This window comes from Panthera uncia, chromosome B1, assembly GCF_023721935.1.
Source record: "Panthera uncia isolate 11264 chromosome B1, Puncia_PCG_1.0, whole genome shotgun sequence".
In the NCBI taxonomy this organism is placed as follows: domain Eukaryota; kingdom Metazoa; phylum Chordata; class Mammalia; order Carnivora; family Felidae; genus Panthera; species Panthera uncia.
In genome coordinates this window covers 24,597,986-24,614,872 of record NC_064811.1, presented here as the reverse complement: position 1 = coordinate 24,614,872, position 16,887 = coordinate 24,597,986, and the positions used below count along the sequence as shown (strand labels likewise).

General features: G+C 36.6%; 1 protein-coding gene across 4 annotated transcripts in view; it reads right to left on the bottom strand.

Moving 5' to 3' along the window:
- The window catches only part of PCDH7 (protocadherin 7), a 424,220-nt gene that overhangs the window by 346,688 nt on the left and 60,645 nt on the right, over nucleotides 1-16,887 (bottom strand). Inside the window, exon 2 of one of the 4 annotated variants that reach the window (XM_049630415.1) lies at nucleotides 10,142-12,091. The exons of the other annotated variants lie outside the window; for them this stretch is intronic. Within the exon in view, the coding sequence (XP_049486372.1) occupies nucleotides 12,014-12,091 (78 nt within the window). The 3' untranslated portion in view covers nucleotides 10,142-12,013. Of the gene's footprint in view, nucleotides 1-10,141; nucleotides 12,092-16,887 lie in introns of those variants that run through there. 4 annotated transcript variants of the gene reach the window in all.

Genomic DNA, 16,887 nt, shown 5'->3' with positions numbered 1-16,887 from the left:
GAACTGTCTCACTACAAATGAAATCTTATGAGTTATTTTACTTTATTTTTTTTTCCAAAGAAAACAGCAAATCCTAGAAACTACAGGGCAGTGAAAATCATATCTGTACTATTCGTGGTATTAATTCTCTTTTTTTTTTAAACCATAAAACACAAAGAGGAAACAGAAATCATTGAAAATACTTTAATAATATGTGGCAAAATAAAAAAAATAAGTACAAATACTTCTGGATAAGGTCTGAGATACAAATCAGCTTACAGCTGGAACATGAGTTCAGGCAATGATAGAGGTAAAAATGGGATTCCATAGATTTGATGAGTGACGATGCTTTAAGCGTTCAGCCTCAAGATAGCCTCCAAGGCATGACTTCATTTGAGATCAGAGCTTAACATCAAGGAAAGCCTCTTTTGACAGCATTAGAGCAAAGGAAGTTTATGTTAAAATCATGTTTGTATTTCTCCCCAAACATCATACAGAGTTGCAATATTATCACACAGAAATAGTTCCAGTTGACCTGACTCCATCTTCAAAGAATGGTTTTGTGTCTATTGATTTTAGAAACCATGCATTAAATTGTATTCCTTTTGGTATTAATTATACTAATTCCTCTACTAAAGAATTAGGGCTCTGGGGCAGAACACTCTTTCGGTGCCAAGAAATGACCAAAGAGATCAGTTGTCTCTACGACTTTGTATTCTACATAAAGTATGGCAGCTGATAGCTCCGAATTCCAAGTCCAAGAAAGATATATTTTCAGTTAAAGCGCAACTCCTATCCTGTGAGGGTTGCTTCTTCCTCTCTGGTGCTCCCTCCACCCTGCTTTGAAAGTTATTCCCCTCACAAATTGGGGTCACCACTCCTCTGTCTTTGAAGACCTCTGCTGTATCACTCCCATCTCTCCCAGCGTCAAGTTGTACCTCCATAACATGAATCTAATGCCTTCTACATTTTGAGCTACTTTCCAGACTTTGTTCACAGCTTCCTGCCTTGGCACCCACTTGTTGTCCACCAGAGCTCTCCCTCGTGGCAACATGTAGTTCTCACATCTGGGAAACACATATTTGTCTTGCTAACAACAGAGCGCCCGGAGTAGAGTAGATCCTGAGTGACACAGGGGAATGAGAGCGCTAACAGGGCTCATATGATTTGTGACGTATGTGTACATAAATATGTGTAAATCCCCTCACCTGTGTCACCCAGCATTTCATATTTTACAAGAATGCAAAATCTCCAGTACCTAATCTAGGGGAGAAACTCAACAAATACTTATCGAATGACTAATATCTATACACTTTATTGCACGTCTTCGAATCACCCAAGACTTCCATTTATAGCATCAAATGAATTCAGTCAAGCAATTGCTAATCTACTGTAAGCAAAGTACTTGGCTAAAAACAAGAAGGAGATGGTAAATATGAGTCAGGCTTGGATGTTCCCAGTGAAGAGATTCTAGGGTAGAAATAATACGCATATACACTTTCAAACTATTCCATCAAAATATTCCATCATTAAAGACTGGAAGATTCAGGTAGCATAAAACCACACAGATAAAATGCCTTAAAATTAGCACGAATGACTTGATAACCAGAAAAAGAGGGAAGGCAGGATTCCCTCATGTAAAGTTAGGAAGACAAAGGATTGTTGGAGGACGTAGCACTATAGCTTACGATAAACTAGTAGCAAAGTGTAAAGCAGGTAAAGTCACCTGAAAGTCACCAGGCTGAGCTGGAACACTGAGCTCACAAAAAGGAAGAATGGAAAGGACAAATACGAGAAAAGCATTAGAGGTAGAGGAATAGAATTCTAAAGTAAGGAATCTGAAGTCTACTTATGAGAAATGACTAGGACTACGTGTTCCTGAACACAGTAGTATGTTGACAACACTAAGACGCAGTACGTCATCCTGTCCTCGCAACACTCTGGGCAGCAAGGTACGCAATCCTGCAGCCTTCAGTGTAATATCTCAATCCACTACATGTAATTTGTACACAAATATTAATAGCAGCTCGACTATACTTTCCATGCCTGATCATGTTCTATGTTATAAGTCTTGAACAGTCACCAGCAGCACAAAGAGAAAGAGAGAAAGCTTTTCTTTTTAAAGCACATATTGTTACGATCCAATATTACTAGATGGCACAGTGAGTGGAACACTTGTAATAACAGTCATTAAGGCCTATCAGTTTCAAATTCGACTAAACAATAGGTAATGGCAACTTCTGCAGGACAGGGGTGGACCATACAACCAGCTCCATGAAAAGAAGTCAATTTAAAGATCCAACGGTAGCCTATCTTTTAAAACAAGCTAATAGGAAACAATTACAGCAAAATATTTGAGGAAAACGGAAATAAAAACATTCCCAAATCTCAGAGTTAAACAAACTGAATGGCAGCACAAAGGATATGGCAATGACTGAAAAGCTCACTGCACAGAAGATGCTCCCTAAAACAGCCAGAAACCTCCAATTAATAGAATTCCAAATATTCAAAGAAAGGGGAAGGGGAGGTGGGCTTATGAGCTTACCTAAACAGCCGGCTGAAGTCCACTAAAAAAAATAAATACACCTGTTACATATTTCTCAGTGTTTGTTTGAAGAAATAATGTCTAAATCCAGAGATAGACTCCTAGAAACAGCTCAAAGTATGCATTGAAAGTTGACCATTTTTTATTTGATTCTCATGTTTGCATTTTCTAAATTATTCCAAAAACATCTTTCATTTCTAAATAATTCTGAAAACAGAAAGCTTATTCATAAAGGTGGTGAAGTCTCTACCAATAAACAAGTTTAGATTCCTACCATCAAGTTTAGATTCCTGTCAAGGTTTGAGGAAATCAGGGTTTAAATTCAGATACACCTGCGGTTTGGATCCTAGCCTACTTGTGACTAGTATAAGACTTTTGGAAAACCTATTGGTCTGTTTTGGGGAGCGGATTACACTTAGACACACCCACCATGCTGCATTGCATTAAGACTGCTTCTGGAATCTTAGCTCAACTGGTGAATAGCTATGTGACCTGTGTCAGTCACATTTTTGAGCCTTTCTTTAATAATACTGTTATTTATACTTGCTCACTTTATGCTAGACAGTTGCAATCAATGTATATATTAATTTCTTTCTGACCTTACTTACATAGCTTAGTAATTCATCCTCATTGCCTAACAATGCTATGAGACTATTACCCCCATTTAAATACAGCACGAAAGGTTAAGTAGGTTGTCCCAAGCCTCCAACACTAGTCCATAATTGGTGTTCATTTAATTCATGATTATAGGGGCACCTGGGTCGCTCAATTGGTTGGGCATCTGACTTCGATTCAGGTCATGATCTCACGGTTCGTGGTTTCGAGCCCCATGTCGGGCTTTGCACGGACAGCTCAAAGCCTAGAGCCTGCTTCAGATTCTGTGTGTGTGTGTGTGTGTGTGTGTGTGTGTCTTCCCTGCTTATGTTCTCCATCCCTCCCTCTCTCTCTCTCTCAAAAATAAATAAACATTTAATTTATGAATTATATACAGTTAAACTATATATTTTTATAGGAAATCCAAGAGAGGACAAATATAGTAATTCAAATTCCTACTAAATACATTTAAACTGAAAGATCACTTAAATCAGATCATTATCAGTTAACTATCAGAGCAAAACTAAATTGCAATTTTCTGATAGTCTGAAGACAGAATACCATGCAACTAAAAAGAAAAGAAGCTTAGGAACATCTTAGGAACATTTTGGCACAAATGTTTACTGAATTATTTTGTATCACAATTTCAAATTTGTCCTTATTTTATTTATTTTTTTTAATTTTTTTAACGTTTTATTTATTTTTGAGACAGAGAGAGACAGAGCATGAATGGGGGAGGGGCAGAGAGAGAGGGAGACACAGAATCGGAAGCAGGCTCCAGGGTCTGAGCCACCAGCCCAGAGCCCGATGCGGGGCTCGAACTCACGGGCTCACAGACCGTGAGATCGTGACCTGAGCTGAAGTCGGATGCTTAACCGACTGAGCCACCCAGGCTCCCCTCAAATTTGTCCTTATTTTAGAAAATAGAAGTTACAATTAATTACAGATTACTAATTACAACTTCATAATGTGTATATGCTTTCTCTTCCATATGCTAAAAATTTCTACTAAATGAAAAAGAAGCAATTCAAGTTGACGTGTTAGACGAGGGAAAGAGTCAGAGGGAGAAAAAAAAAGTGAAAGTTTAACAGCGTTCTCTTTATAAGATTTTGCATAACAGAGACTTTAGACTTCCATAAATACTCACTTCTGTGTACAATAAAATATCTGTGAGTAACATAATAACCAGCAATGTTCCAAATGCCATCCATACATTAACTGCCGAAAGAGGTTATGGAACAGTTTCTGAAAAGAAAAAAGGAGCCCTCTGGACCTACTGTAGTACGCAAACTCACAGGAAATGAACAGCCTAATTATGTGGCCATGAAATAAGTCCAGCAGATATCAGTGATTGGGAATGAAGGCTTGACAAAATCTGGGGATATTTGTCAGCTCCTTAAATCATTATTATATTTCTTCTCATGTTCCGAATTGTCCGCGGTGTAAAATGAAGAGAAAAGCACTTCCACACGGTTTGTTGTATTTTATAGCTCAATATTCATAACAACTGTGCCCATTCTTTATGCTGTTGTGAAAAGGCAGAACCAATCTTTTGGCAGATGACTGTCTTTGGCTCAGCAGAAGCTTCCATTTTATGCAATAAAGACTAACACATACAATCTCAATATGTTCTCACTGGGGAGGGAAGAAAAGGACGAGAGACCCCTTTCATGTCACACACTTGATAAATTATTTCTAAGATGCATAGTTTTTTTCCTAGGGCCTGTCCAAAGGCAGAGTTCCATTGTGGCTTTCCAAAATGCAACCCTTTGTAAGTCACTTCAATGGCTCTTAATAGAATCCTATGAATCACATTACATATTCAAAAATATGATCACCCTAATACATATCTTTTATGTTTGCTCTCAAAATTATGAGAAGTACTTCTGTTTTATCTGAGGGAAGCCTTGAAGCATTTATTTGTGGTCACTTGCTGCTTAAAATGTACTTCATTTAATATGATCGCACATTTAGATATTTAATATGCTTTTAATTCATGGGAGTATTTCATATCATAAAACTGCCTTTTAAAAAAAATCTGTTCTGAGTTCAGGGAAAAAAAAGCATATGCAAGTTCTTTTATTTTTAAATGAAGAATTATTTTTTAAAGCATTAAAGAATGTTTTGGGGGTGGCCCAGCCAGTTAAGCATCAGACTCTTGATTTCCGCTCAGGTCATGATCTCATGGGTTGGTGAGTTCAGGCTCCTTTCACTGGCAGTGTAAAGTCGGCCTGGGATTCTCTCTCCATCCTTCTCTCTCTGCCCTTCCCATGCACACTTTCTCTCTCTCAAAATAAATAAATAAACTTAAAAAAAATTTATTGAGTAAACCCTACCCCCATGGTGGGGCTTGAACTCATGACACCAAGATCAAGGGTTGCATGCTCTACTGACTGAGCCAACCAGGCAACCCTAAATGAAATATTATTTTTAATTCTGGTGCCATGTGACACAACCATCAACAATTCTGAAGCTTTCTTTTCCTTTTTTTCATTGTCTCCATTAGACCCCTTGGGAGTCCAATGGCTTAGGTCACAACATGAAACATCACACTAATTAAACTGCTAATTAATTGGTATAAGAAATATATTGCATGAAATAGATTGCTGTATTGTACTGTCTCAATGTTTGCACTATTTCAACTTGGTAACCACTAATTTAGAACCCTTTAATCATATTCTTTAATCCAAATGTTAATCTCACATGACAAGAGCACATGAATTACTAGAGAAGCTTGGTACAAAATATGTGTTTCATTTCTTCCTAATATTGAAAATATTGAAAAGATAAAAAGATCCTGTGTTTACAGATTCTTAATATTCATTTGAATGTAACCTTTCCTCATAAACATTTTCACAAACTTCTCCATGTGAATATTGAGTCATTTATGTGACTAGCCATCATAGAATTTTTATTAAAAAGGCCCATGGGATAACTTAATTGTTTCCTTAACATTATCAGGGTCTTTCTGAACACAGATTTTTTTCAATTGCATGACTTTTAACAATCAAGTGTCAATTTGGGGTTCAGAAAAGGGCAGATTTTTATGTAATAAATATGCAAGGGTCTTAAAAAGTCAACCAGCAGAAAGTTAGAAGGCACTATATCCACTTGAAATGTATTATCAGGAGGTAGCCGTTTCTGATCTTTCTAGAATGCATCTACCAAATGTCTGCTTCTTTCATGAGCCTGACATATAGGGGAGAAAAAAAAATCATCCTGACCTGCCTTTTAACAGCTAGACACAGAGAAAAGAAAAAAAATGAGAGACCTAGGTCCCCCTCACCTGCTACTGAGACAGAATTTCCACGGAAGGCAATTGGGCAGTTACAAAACAGGCTGAGCTGTACCTGGTCTCAAAATTCCAATCTCTTAAAACAGGACATGTTCATTTCCCCCCTAACATCTAAGGATACACTCTAGGAAGATACTCATTTTTAATTACATCAATCTTAACTCCTCCTTAGAAATTCACAAAAAGAAGCATAAGATAGTTATTATGGTGGTATTAACATCCATAAAAATATAGAGTAGCCAGCTCTTTCGTGAAAACAAAGTAAAAATTATTGAAATGGATAGGCTAATAAAAATCTGTAATTGGCCCTGTTTCTTTTCAGATGCTTAGTTGCTAAACTGTGAAATGAAGTTAGAATATTATAACTTCTTCATGTTTTCACAAGCAATACTATGGACTCCCAAGAACACAGGGGCATTTCTGAAGTCTAGATTTTCTAGCCACAATTAATATTCACTATATATTATCCAAAACATGGTTTCAAATAGGAAAGACAACATTTTCAATGATAGTTTATTTGTTTTATCCCCTCCAATATAATTAGCCAATTGCAATGTTTAAAATGAAAGCCACTGACTTTCCAGGCATTAAATATTACCCACTTCAATCCAGCCAGTATTTATTTTGTTTGTATTTCACACATTCAAATCTCATAGTTATTATAGATTACAAAGCACATTTTCTGCTTAATAAAGGACTTTGAAAATGAAGCCCTATCATATATCATAGAAAATTACTAAATATCTGCAAAGCATAGTAGCTACTTATTCATGGATGGGTTATCATAATCAACATTATCCTTAGTTTTTATGATAATCTGACAAATAATTTATCATTCTTACATTTCACAATGCTTAAGTCACTACTAATTGGGGAAAATTATACTCCCTTATAATTACAGATAAAGTGATCTTTCAAAAATTATTCTTTGACCGTTTAAAAACTTTCATCATTGGATGGTGACAGGTCTGATTTCAGCTTTCACAGTTTCCGTTCACTTGTCAATGTTTGAAGAAATGATGGCTCACAGAGCTCTAAGATTTGAGTTGTAGCAGACCAGAAACTCATGAATTCCCCCGGAGAACCTGTACCCGCACTCTTTTGCTCAGTTTCACGCCATAGTACATGAAGTATATCCAGGCTTGGAGTTATCTGTTCTGTGCGGTGCATTTTGTGTCACTTCTGACAGTGACATTGAGTTTATTTTAGCCCGTGAACATCTCAATCAGCAACAACTACACCCTATTCATATGTTGATTATAAAACAACAATAAGGAAATCAAGAGTTGCCGGCATTTACGGAGGTCTTGTCATGCCATACTCCCATCACCTGGCTAAATCTCACTTAATAATCACAACTAACTTACAATGTAGATGCTGTTACTAACTTTCAGTCACATCTGAAGAAGTGGAGGCAGAGAGATGCTTGTTCAAAGGCCATTCGATTTGTAAAGTGTGCGATCCACGTTTCGAACCCAGGCAACCTGGATTCCAGATGCTGCACTCTTAAGGCACTCTGAGCACCCTTCACTTAGTACATGACATTGTAATAATTAGCCTGTGTGTCTGGAATTCCCATTAGCCTGAGCGCGAGCTCTCCTTGTTCAAAGAATGCAGTTGTCTTTTGCCTCCGTCCACAGGGAAGTCTCCATTTTCCAATGATGTTTGATGCAAATATTACCTAGTAACATATTTTAAGCCTGCAAAGCAAAGTAAGTTAGAAAAGAATTCCTTCTTCCCTGTCTCCAATATGTGAAGCAGACGTCCTATCACAGATTCTACCGTTGTCTAACACTCTGCGAGAACGTCTGGACGCCTTTCACATTGAAGCCATGCATGCTGAATCTGCTTCACTCATGTTAACAGATGTGTGATCCGAAGAACCAAAAACTCCACCCCTGTCCCCCTGAGCAGTTCCAGAGCCTAACCTGGACCCTCAAGTTTTGGCACGAAGGATCTGTGACCTGCTGAGTGTATGTAGCCTCTGAAACCAGGCTGGCGAGACTCAGAGCCCCGCTCTATCTCCTGGTGGTCTGTACTTTTGCAAATTTGCCCAAATTCTCTGTGCCTACTCTTCTTTATCTGTGAAATGGGTGATATGACAATAATGGCATCTGCTTCATGAAGCTGGCATAAATATTAAATTGAGCAATTAACATACCTTTATAGAGTTGACTGTTGGTAACTCAACTAATTTATATTTATCAAAACCAGGAAATGGAATAATAGCATCCAAATAAATAAATAAGCAGAATTAACACCAAAAGCAACTACTTCAATCCTCAATAATATTTTCAAGCCTTTTTTTTTTTTGTATTTTAGTGAAATTTTTACTTCTGTGCATCCCATTGGCTGATGCATTCTGAACATAACATTTCAGTTGGCAATTTCATTCACAGTTGCCCCACTGCTGCTCTTTATAATCATTTTCTTTCTTTGAACCACCTCCACCCTCCACCGCCCCTCCCCCCCCCTTTTTTTTCAGACGTTAAGAATCAAAAGCTAATGGTAAACATTTTACTTGGAGATAATGGGTCATGGGAGAGGCTTGGTAGGTGGTCTCCCATCTTTATTCTAATCTTGTAGAATAAAGAATAAACTGACAGAATTAAATTTTATTACCTAAATCAGTCCCATAAATGACCAGAAGTTCACTGAAACAAACAAACAAACAAACAAACAAACAAACAAAAAAAAATGTTCAGTGTAATAAATTCTCTAAGGATCCCTGAAGATTACCCATACCACCTTTGTGATTTTGAAAGTGACACCACTTTGCAAGTTAGTATGAGCCCTCCGCCCCAAAATTGACATGTATATGCTTTCATTTTGCCTCATACTGCTTCTCTGACCTTTCCCAGTTGGAGTAGTAGCAGGAAACTAAAATAAAAGCACTGCTTTTCTGTGTGAGGCACTTTGTGACTAAACATTAATCCTGAAATTATAACAGTTGCAAGACTCCTCTGCTCCTTGCTTCTCCTAAGCAGAGAACGACTGTGAGATGAAACAGCCCTACCGCCGTAAACATCAGGGGCTAGTGTTTCCTTCTCCTCTGAACCCAACCAGGCTGATCTGAGTCCAGAAATGCCTTTGAAGTCACAGAGACCTTCATGTGCTGATCAATCCTTGGGGGGTAAAGAGCAAGAAAAACTGGTTCTGGCACTTTAATATTCGGCCAGGGAAGGCATTCAACTCAGTGCAGAACAAACAGGTTTCCTCTGTTACAAATTGAGTGATTTTGTACTTGGGTGCCTCTTGGATCAATTAACTTAGGGAGACCTATTGATCCCAGAACATGATTATTTATACTTCAGTACATATTTCCATTAAAGTCAGACTAAGGATGAAACAGAAACAAGTGTGAATTCGAATTTCTCCTTACTCTTAAGGCATGCGGTCGGCTTTGGGTCAATTTAAGTGGAAAACAGCATGTGATTCTCTTAATACCAATGATCACTACTGAGTATTAATAGAATCAGTATTAAGTGTCGTGCTGTACTGTTTCCAAGTTATCAAAACCTTAGAAGTTAAGAACTAAAATGATCTTAAAATTGTGCAATCTGAACCCATCCTTTATAGTTAAGAAACCTGAGCACCTAAAAGCTAATATATATATATATATATATATATATATATATATATATATATAGCTGTTTAGTGGCAAAGCAAAATTTGACATCAAAACTCCTGAATCTGTTCAGGGTATTTTTCTCCTTACACCCTCGAAATTATCTCTGTCAAACTTTTTCTCTTTATCTAAAGTTGCTAAGCTCTTCACTATTTTAGGTCCCTTTATGTTTTAAGAGATTACTAAAATAGGAAATATTGTCATTTTATAAAGCAGTTACATTTTATTATTTTGGTCACAGAAAAATATTCGATACAATAGAATTATAGAGTTTGTAGACTTATAATTTATTATAATAGCATAAATAAAGACAAAAATCCCTGTAATAGTATAGATAGGATACCAACTTCAGTTGATTGTCACATAGAAAGAAGAGGTAAAAATTTCTACTATAAAGTTAATCAGCAAGATAAAGAGACATGAATACAAATACCAGAGAACAAGAGTTTCAAAATTATTATGGCACATGGTGACTACAAAAAATATGTCTATCTGTTTTAAATATTTACTATCTTATCTATGTTAATATATGATTATTTGTAATTAATTTAGACCGAAGAAAATGGAAAAAAAAACTATAACTTATAGGCATATTAAAAAGTTATAGTTAAAACAGAAATATTTCCCGAGTCTCTTCTATAAAAACAGCCATGATTCACATCCTCTGTCACTGAGTAAAAGTAACCTGAAGGAGTATAATAGGACTTTCCAACTGTCCTCAAACTGATTTCACAGGAGCCTACTCTCATTATTTTGAGACATTGGTACTATCTTAATTTAAATGGCTCAATGGCAATAAATATTATACTTAATTGGAGAGCCTTTGCAGTCAGTCTATATTCGAATTGCTTCATTTGTGAATAATTATCTTTAGTAATGACAACACGTATGAAATGGCTTAAGACAGTTTCCGCTACCTCTTTACATTCTAGGTAACAAACTAAAGTGCAAACGTTAACCATTGAATTTTACCTGCCTCCATTTATATATGCATACACACAAATGCATCCAAATACACCCATACTCATACAAAAAAGAGACTTTATACAGTATCTTCAACTGAGCAAATAACTATAATGCAAAGAGGTTCTTCCTGCATGCAATTCATTCTTAACAAAATAAAAAAGCCCTCCTCTGCATACACGAATGCATAAGAACACAAATTTTAAAGGCCAGTTTGCTATTGATATAATGGCCACACATTCCTTGAACATTTACGTGGTTTACCCTAAATTCAATCAGAAATTGTGTGAAATGTCTGTGAGATACATTGCAAACTATCCTCTGCTTTTATGCCATAATGAATTATATTTCATCAAGTATCAGAATGACCTAAATTTTATTTTCTTTCCTGTCCACTCCTTTTCTCACTTTACCTGACTGGCAGTAGTATTTCTTCTTAACGCCTTATTAAATAGCACTGAACAGTCTAATTTTCCCAGAATTCAGTCCTGAGGTATACATTTCCATTTTCTTTGTTGATCTAGCACAGGCTCAGGTGATTTCTACATAATGCATCCAATTAGTTCAAGCAAGGCAAATGAAATCACATCTATACTAATCTCCACATTATTAACTATAAACAGGAACAGGATGTGTCTCCACTCTTTGCTTCAGTCCATTCAAGTGCAAACCAAAAGAAAAAGGATTTCCTGTTCTTCTTTTCACACTCCTGAGTATGACGATATTTGATTCTGTTTCTCCACAGTAGTTGATAAGAGTGCAAAACCTCTCTCACATCCCTCCTTTATTCCATATTGAGAGCTTGATTTTTTTTTCAGTTTGTTTGCTAAGTATAGTTTGATTCCTTTTTGCAGAGATTTTATTTTAAGTCCATTTTGCGTTTTCTTCACAATCAGAGCTTCATTTTAATCAGATAGTGGTCCTGCCCCTTGGGAATCGATTTCTTTTTGCACAAGACAATTCAGGTCTATTAAGATCCAACACACTGAGTTGGAACGTTACATGTATTTCACTTACGAGCACATACATTCATTTTACACGATTCCTCAATGTGGCCAGGGGGGTTCGTGGTCTGCACTGTATCCACCTACAAAAAATACAAAAATATATGTCTGCTTTACAGCAATGTGAGTAGGGTTTTGCCAGCCTAGTTCCAAAGCTTGGGTGCACATCTTGGCTGATAGTATTCTCTTCTTCCTTAAGATGTATTTGCAGTGGCCATAACCTCTTTCAGAAGTCATAGAGATATAACCGTTCCCTACAATTAACAACCCTGGGGCATCTAAATCAATACTGCTGGTTAATCTCAAGGATGCTATCTCTGACAAGAGATATTTGCATGGTAAAAGAAACATTGAATTAATTGTGTTTCAGGCTTCAAGCTTTTCAAGGCTATGAAATGTCACTAGAAGAGGGGTGGGGGGGGGGGAATGCTGGCTTTGTTTATACTACAAATACAAAGAATGAAATGGTAATTTTGTTGTCACAGTTTTTACAATTTACAAGTCCCTAAGATCTCAGAGATGTGCTCTTGATCTGAGTGTTCACACCATTCAAAGTAGCTCTCTTGTCTTTAAAAACAATCCTTAGATAGCTGTCTCTTTACAGAAATCTGAGCAATTTACATGCTATCAACAAATGGCCTGCTGATCTCAGGTCAGGGATGGATAACTCTCCCCTTCAAAGTCATGACCCTAAAAGGACAATGTTTTCCAACTTTGTATCTACTTTGCACAAATAAAGTGATGGTAATATCCCTTCAAAATATTTTGCTAATGTCAGTTTTAAATAGTGTTAATTTTTTCTCTGAACTTGCTACTGACCAAGTGGCTGATTTCTGCTCTCAGTGCCAGAAGGTACACAGAGTATCGTCTTCTAGTTTGATAGCACAATTGATGTTAGTAAAACATTTAGTAAGTTTGAACATTGCCAATAAATCACCTCCATAGAATAGAATGCTACAGTTCACTACCAGAAGTATTTATCTTTAAGAATTAGAATCAGAAAAGAGAAACAAATATTCCACTCAATTTCCAAAGTAACGATGCATCAGCACACGAGAATCGAAGTTAGAAAAGAAGTAAATGATTTATACCACTGAATAATTGACCAATTCATTTTTGAAAGTAATTGGTGTAAAAAAAAAACAAACAAACAAGTAATGTCTAATGTTGAAATTAATTATTCATATTCAAGGACAGAAAATGTTTAAGCATTGCTCTAATCACAGATTATCAATATTAGCTGTATAAATTTAAGCAGCTTTAAAATGTCTTAATTTTTGAATCAGTTGTTATCTTTTCCTAGAAATAAAAAGAATATTTTTTTTTCTTTCTGAAGCAGCTCTAACCATTACCATAACTTGGGAAATTCTGTCCAATTACACAAGCAGCTTGCATCTATGAAGGCATCAGTGACAAGTGCATCTTCCTAATTTAAATTGTACGTTTAAGATGAACATAGTTTGTCTTATTTTACACAAACTATATGACTGCACATTTCATTTCAAAACTGCCTGGACACAAGTGAAAGCTCAACATTTGCAAGTTTCAGATATTGTTTTTCTATTCCCAAATCAACTGCAACAATATAGCTGTAATGCATGCCAAGACATTAGACCTTCCTGTTATGGGCTCTTACTGTATGTGATATGTTGCCATAGACTTTATCAAATATTTAACTACTCTTGTGAAGTTACTCATTTAAGCCTTACATCCCGTACGAGGCTACAATGAGCTCCCTGAAGGCAAATGTCATGTCCATTCCGTTTATTGGTGCAGTCTCCGTGTTGGCACCTGGTCGGCCTTCAGTGAAAATTGATTTAATGAATGAACGCATGTTTGAGAATAACCAATGAAGGAAATCATATTATTTGTCATAGCACAGTATTACTATTGCCTAATCCAGATATTTTGAAGACATATGGCTATCTTTGACTTTCGATTATTTGTCGTATGATAGATTATGGCACAGATCTTTCTTGAATTGCAGTAAATGCTTTTTTATTTTAATAGCATATTATTTCTCCCCCTTTTCTCCCCTCTGTAATTCTGTCTTAAATTATGTGTCTAAAATTTCTAAAATTTCACTACCATCTCTTTTTAATCTATCCCATATAATAGTCATTCTTTTCTCTAAGGAAATACACTATGCAAAATTGCCCACAAGGTTTTTAATAAATGAGTAAACAATTAAAATAATCACAACAAATATAGGAAATCAGAGGTGTCAAATGTTTCATTTTCTATTTACAAGACCTGACATACTTTTAACTTAAAAGCACACCCAAGAAATAAAATGCATCGAAGTAATAAATTCACCATACTGCCATGGAGCCCAATGAAATCTCCATATTAAAATGATATTGAAGAATGACACTCCATTCCTAAATTTCATTTCATAAATTAACTATGGATGAGCAGGTTTCGTGTTTTTGTGGTTTTAAGTTTTGAGCCCCTGCACAAATGCATCTGTGCACTAACATTCACCTGTCACTGAAGCCAAGAAAAATGGATTCTTCCCTTAGCATTAAAGATTAATGTTTAAAAGCAAAAGTGCATACCTCAGATAGCTTATTGAGTTCATGGAGAACTACTTAGGAATCACCATTTTGAAAACTGTCATTGGCGAGGGCCAGGGTAAAAATGGAGGTCACCAGGAAGTGTTTGTTTTGATTTGAATCAGCTAATTAAAATGGCCCTGGAAGCAATTTTGAGATCACTGCCACTGAGGAGATAGGCTCTGGTAAATCCAACCAAACCAATCTTTCAGTCAGGTCCAATTCAGCTGAAGTTGTATAGACAAGCCTTTGTCTCTGCCTCTCAGCCTTGCTCTTCAATTTGTTCTAAATCTCAGTCAATATGTCTCTCTCTGGCTCTCTGTATCTTTCTCTCTGTCTCTCTCTCTGCCTCTCTGTCTCTCTGTCTGTCTCTCTCTCTCTCTCTCTCTCTCTCACACACACACACACACACACACAGAACGAGATGAAACCAAGTCATTCTGGAACACGTTCTACAAGACCATCTCTATATCTCACTCAGTTTCCATTTCCTGACCAAAGAGACTGAAATAGGCTGGAAATTTAATTAATGAAATTTATCCATAAAAAGTTAACTTCTAAAACCTAAGTTCTTCTTTTCCAGACTTCCCAATAGCTGGTGAGTCGTGCTAAGAGAAGGAAAGTGAATGATGGAGACAGTAAGAATAGGATTCAGATTCAGGTACAAGAATATGCTGAACATTCACACATAGGAACAGAGATGTCCTTATACTGGTTGGGGCACCTGGGTAACTCAGTCAGTTAAGCATCCAACTTCAGCTCAGGTCATGATCTCCTGGTCCTCGAGTTTGAGCCCCGTGTCAGCCTCTGTGCTGACAGCTCGGAGCCTGGACCCTGCTTTGGATTCTGTGTCTCCCTCTCTCTTTCTGCCCTTTCCCCGCTCATACTCTGTCTTTCTTTCTCTCTCAAAAATAAATGTTAAAGAATTTTTTTTTAAGAAATGTCCTTATTAAGTCTAAAAACAACAACAAACACCTTAAAACCATAAATAAAGAAATGTATATCTGGGGGGCACCTGGGTGGCTCAGTCAGTTAAGCGTCCGACTCTTGGTTTCAGCTCAGGTCATGATCTCATGGTTCCTGGGATCGAGTCCCACATCAGGCTCTGTGCTGACAGTGTGGAGCCTGCCTGAGATTCTCTCTCTCCCTCTCTCTGCACTCCACCCCCACTCTATCTCTTTCTCTTGAAATAAATAAAACTAAATTTTTTTTTAAAAAGAAATATTTATTTTGAAAGGAATATGTGTCTATTTTTCTACTTATTTTTATTAGGTATGTTTCAAACCTAAATCATGCACCTATGTAATTGGTGTAGATTAGGTACAAGTATCTGTTGAATGTGTTTTCATATAAGTGGCAATATGTAAAAGATCTATGAATATTCATTATTTTGTCCTTCACTGACACTCCAATCTAGAGAAAAGGAAAAGGTGTCATATGAAAAGCACATATTTTTCCATAGCATAGAAAATTAAATTGATGGCAATTTCTACAATCCAGGAACAGGAAATTGACGTTCATATTTTAGAGCATACACGTATAATACAGAAGCTAAACCAGGGCAGAGTCACCTATCGATACTGAAAGTTTATCTGTTACTTTTTTAAAAGTATTGGAAAATCATCTGAAGTGTAAAATGAGACATCAGGCAAACATGGGGTTTGGTGAATGCAAGACTATAAGGAGGGCAATTCTGGGTGGTATTTTCATCTTTTACTTCTTTTTTATTTTTATTTTTTTTATTTACTTTTTAAAAATGCTTATTTACTTTTAAGAGAAAGAGACAGAAAGAGCCTGCAAGCAGGGGAGGGACAGAGAGAGAGAGAGAGAGAGAGAGGAGAGAGAGAATCCCAAGCAGATTCTGCACTGTCAGCACAGAGCCCGTCATGGGGCTCGAACTCACAAACTGTGAGATCACGACCTGAGCCAAAATCAAGAGTCAGATGCTCCACGAACTGAGCCACCCTACTTCCTTTTTTTAAGTGATGCATCCCAAACCATAAATTATAATAATTATTAGTTACTGCCACACCTGTATAGGTGTTTATTACAAAATAACACTTTAATGATTTTACCTCACAAATCCCTTGTGAAGTGGAAACTACAATTTTGTTCATTTTACATATGAAAGAGCTGAAGCTCAGAGAGCTTAATCTTCTTACAGAACATCACACAAAAAAGAATCAGGGTCCCAAAACAAGACTTCTGGCTTCTAGCCAAATGTTTTTCCCTGCATTATCTTTTTTTCATGATTATTTTTTATCTGACTTTGAGTCTTTTAAAAATAAACAGAGAAGTTATAACTGCAAATGTCTCCATTTCTG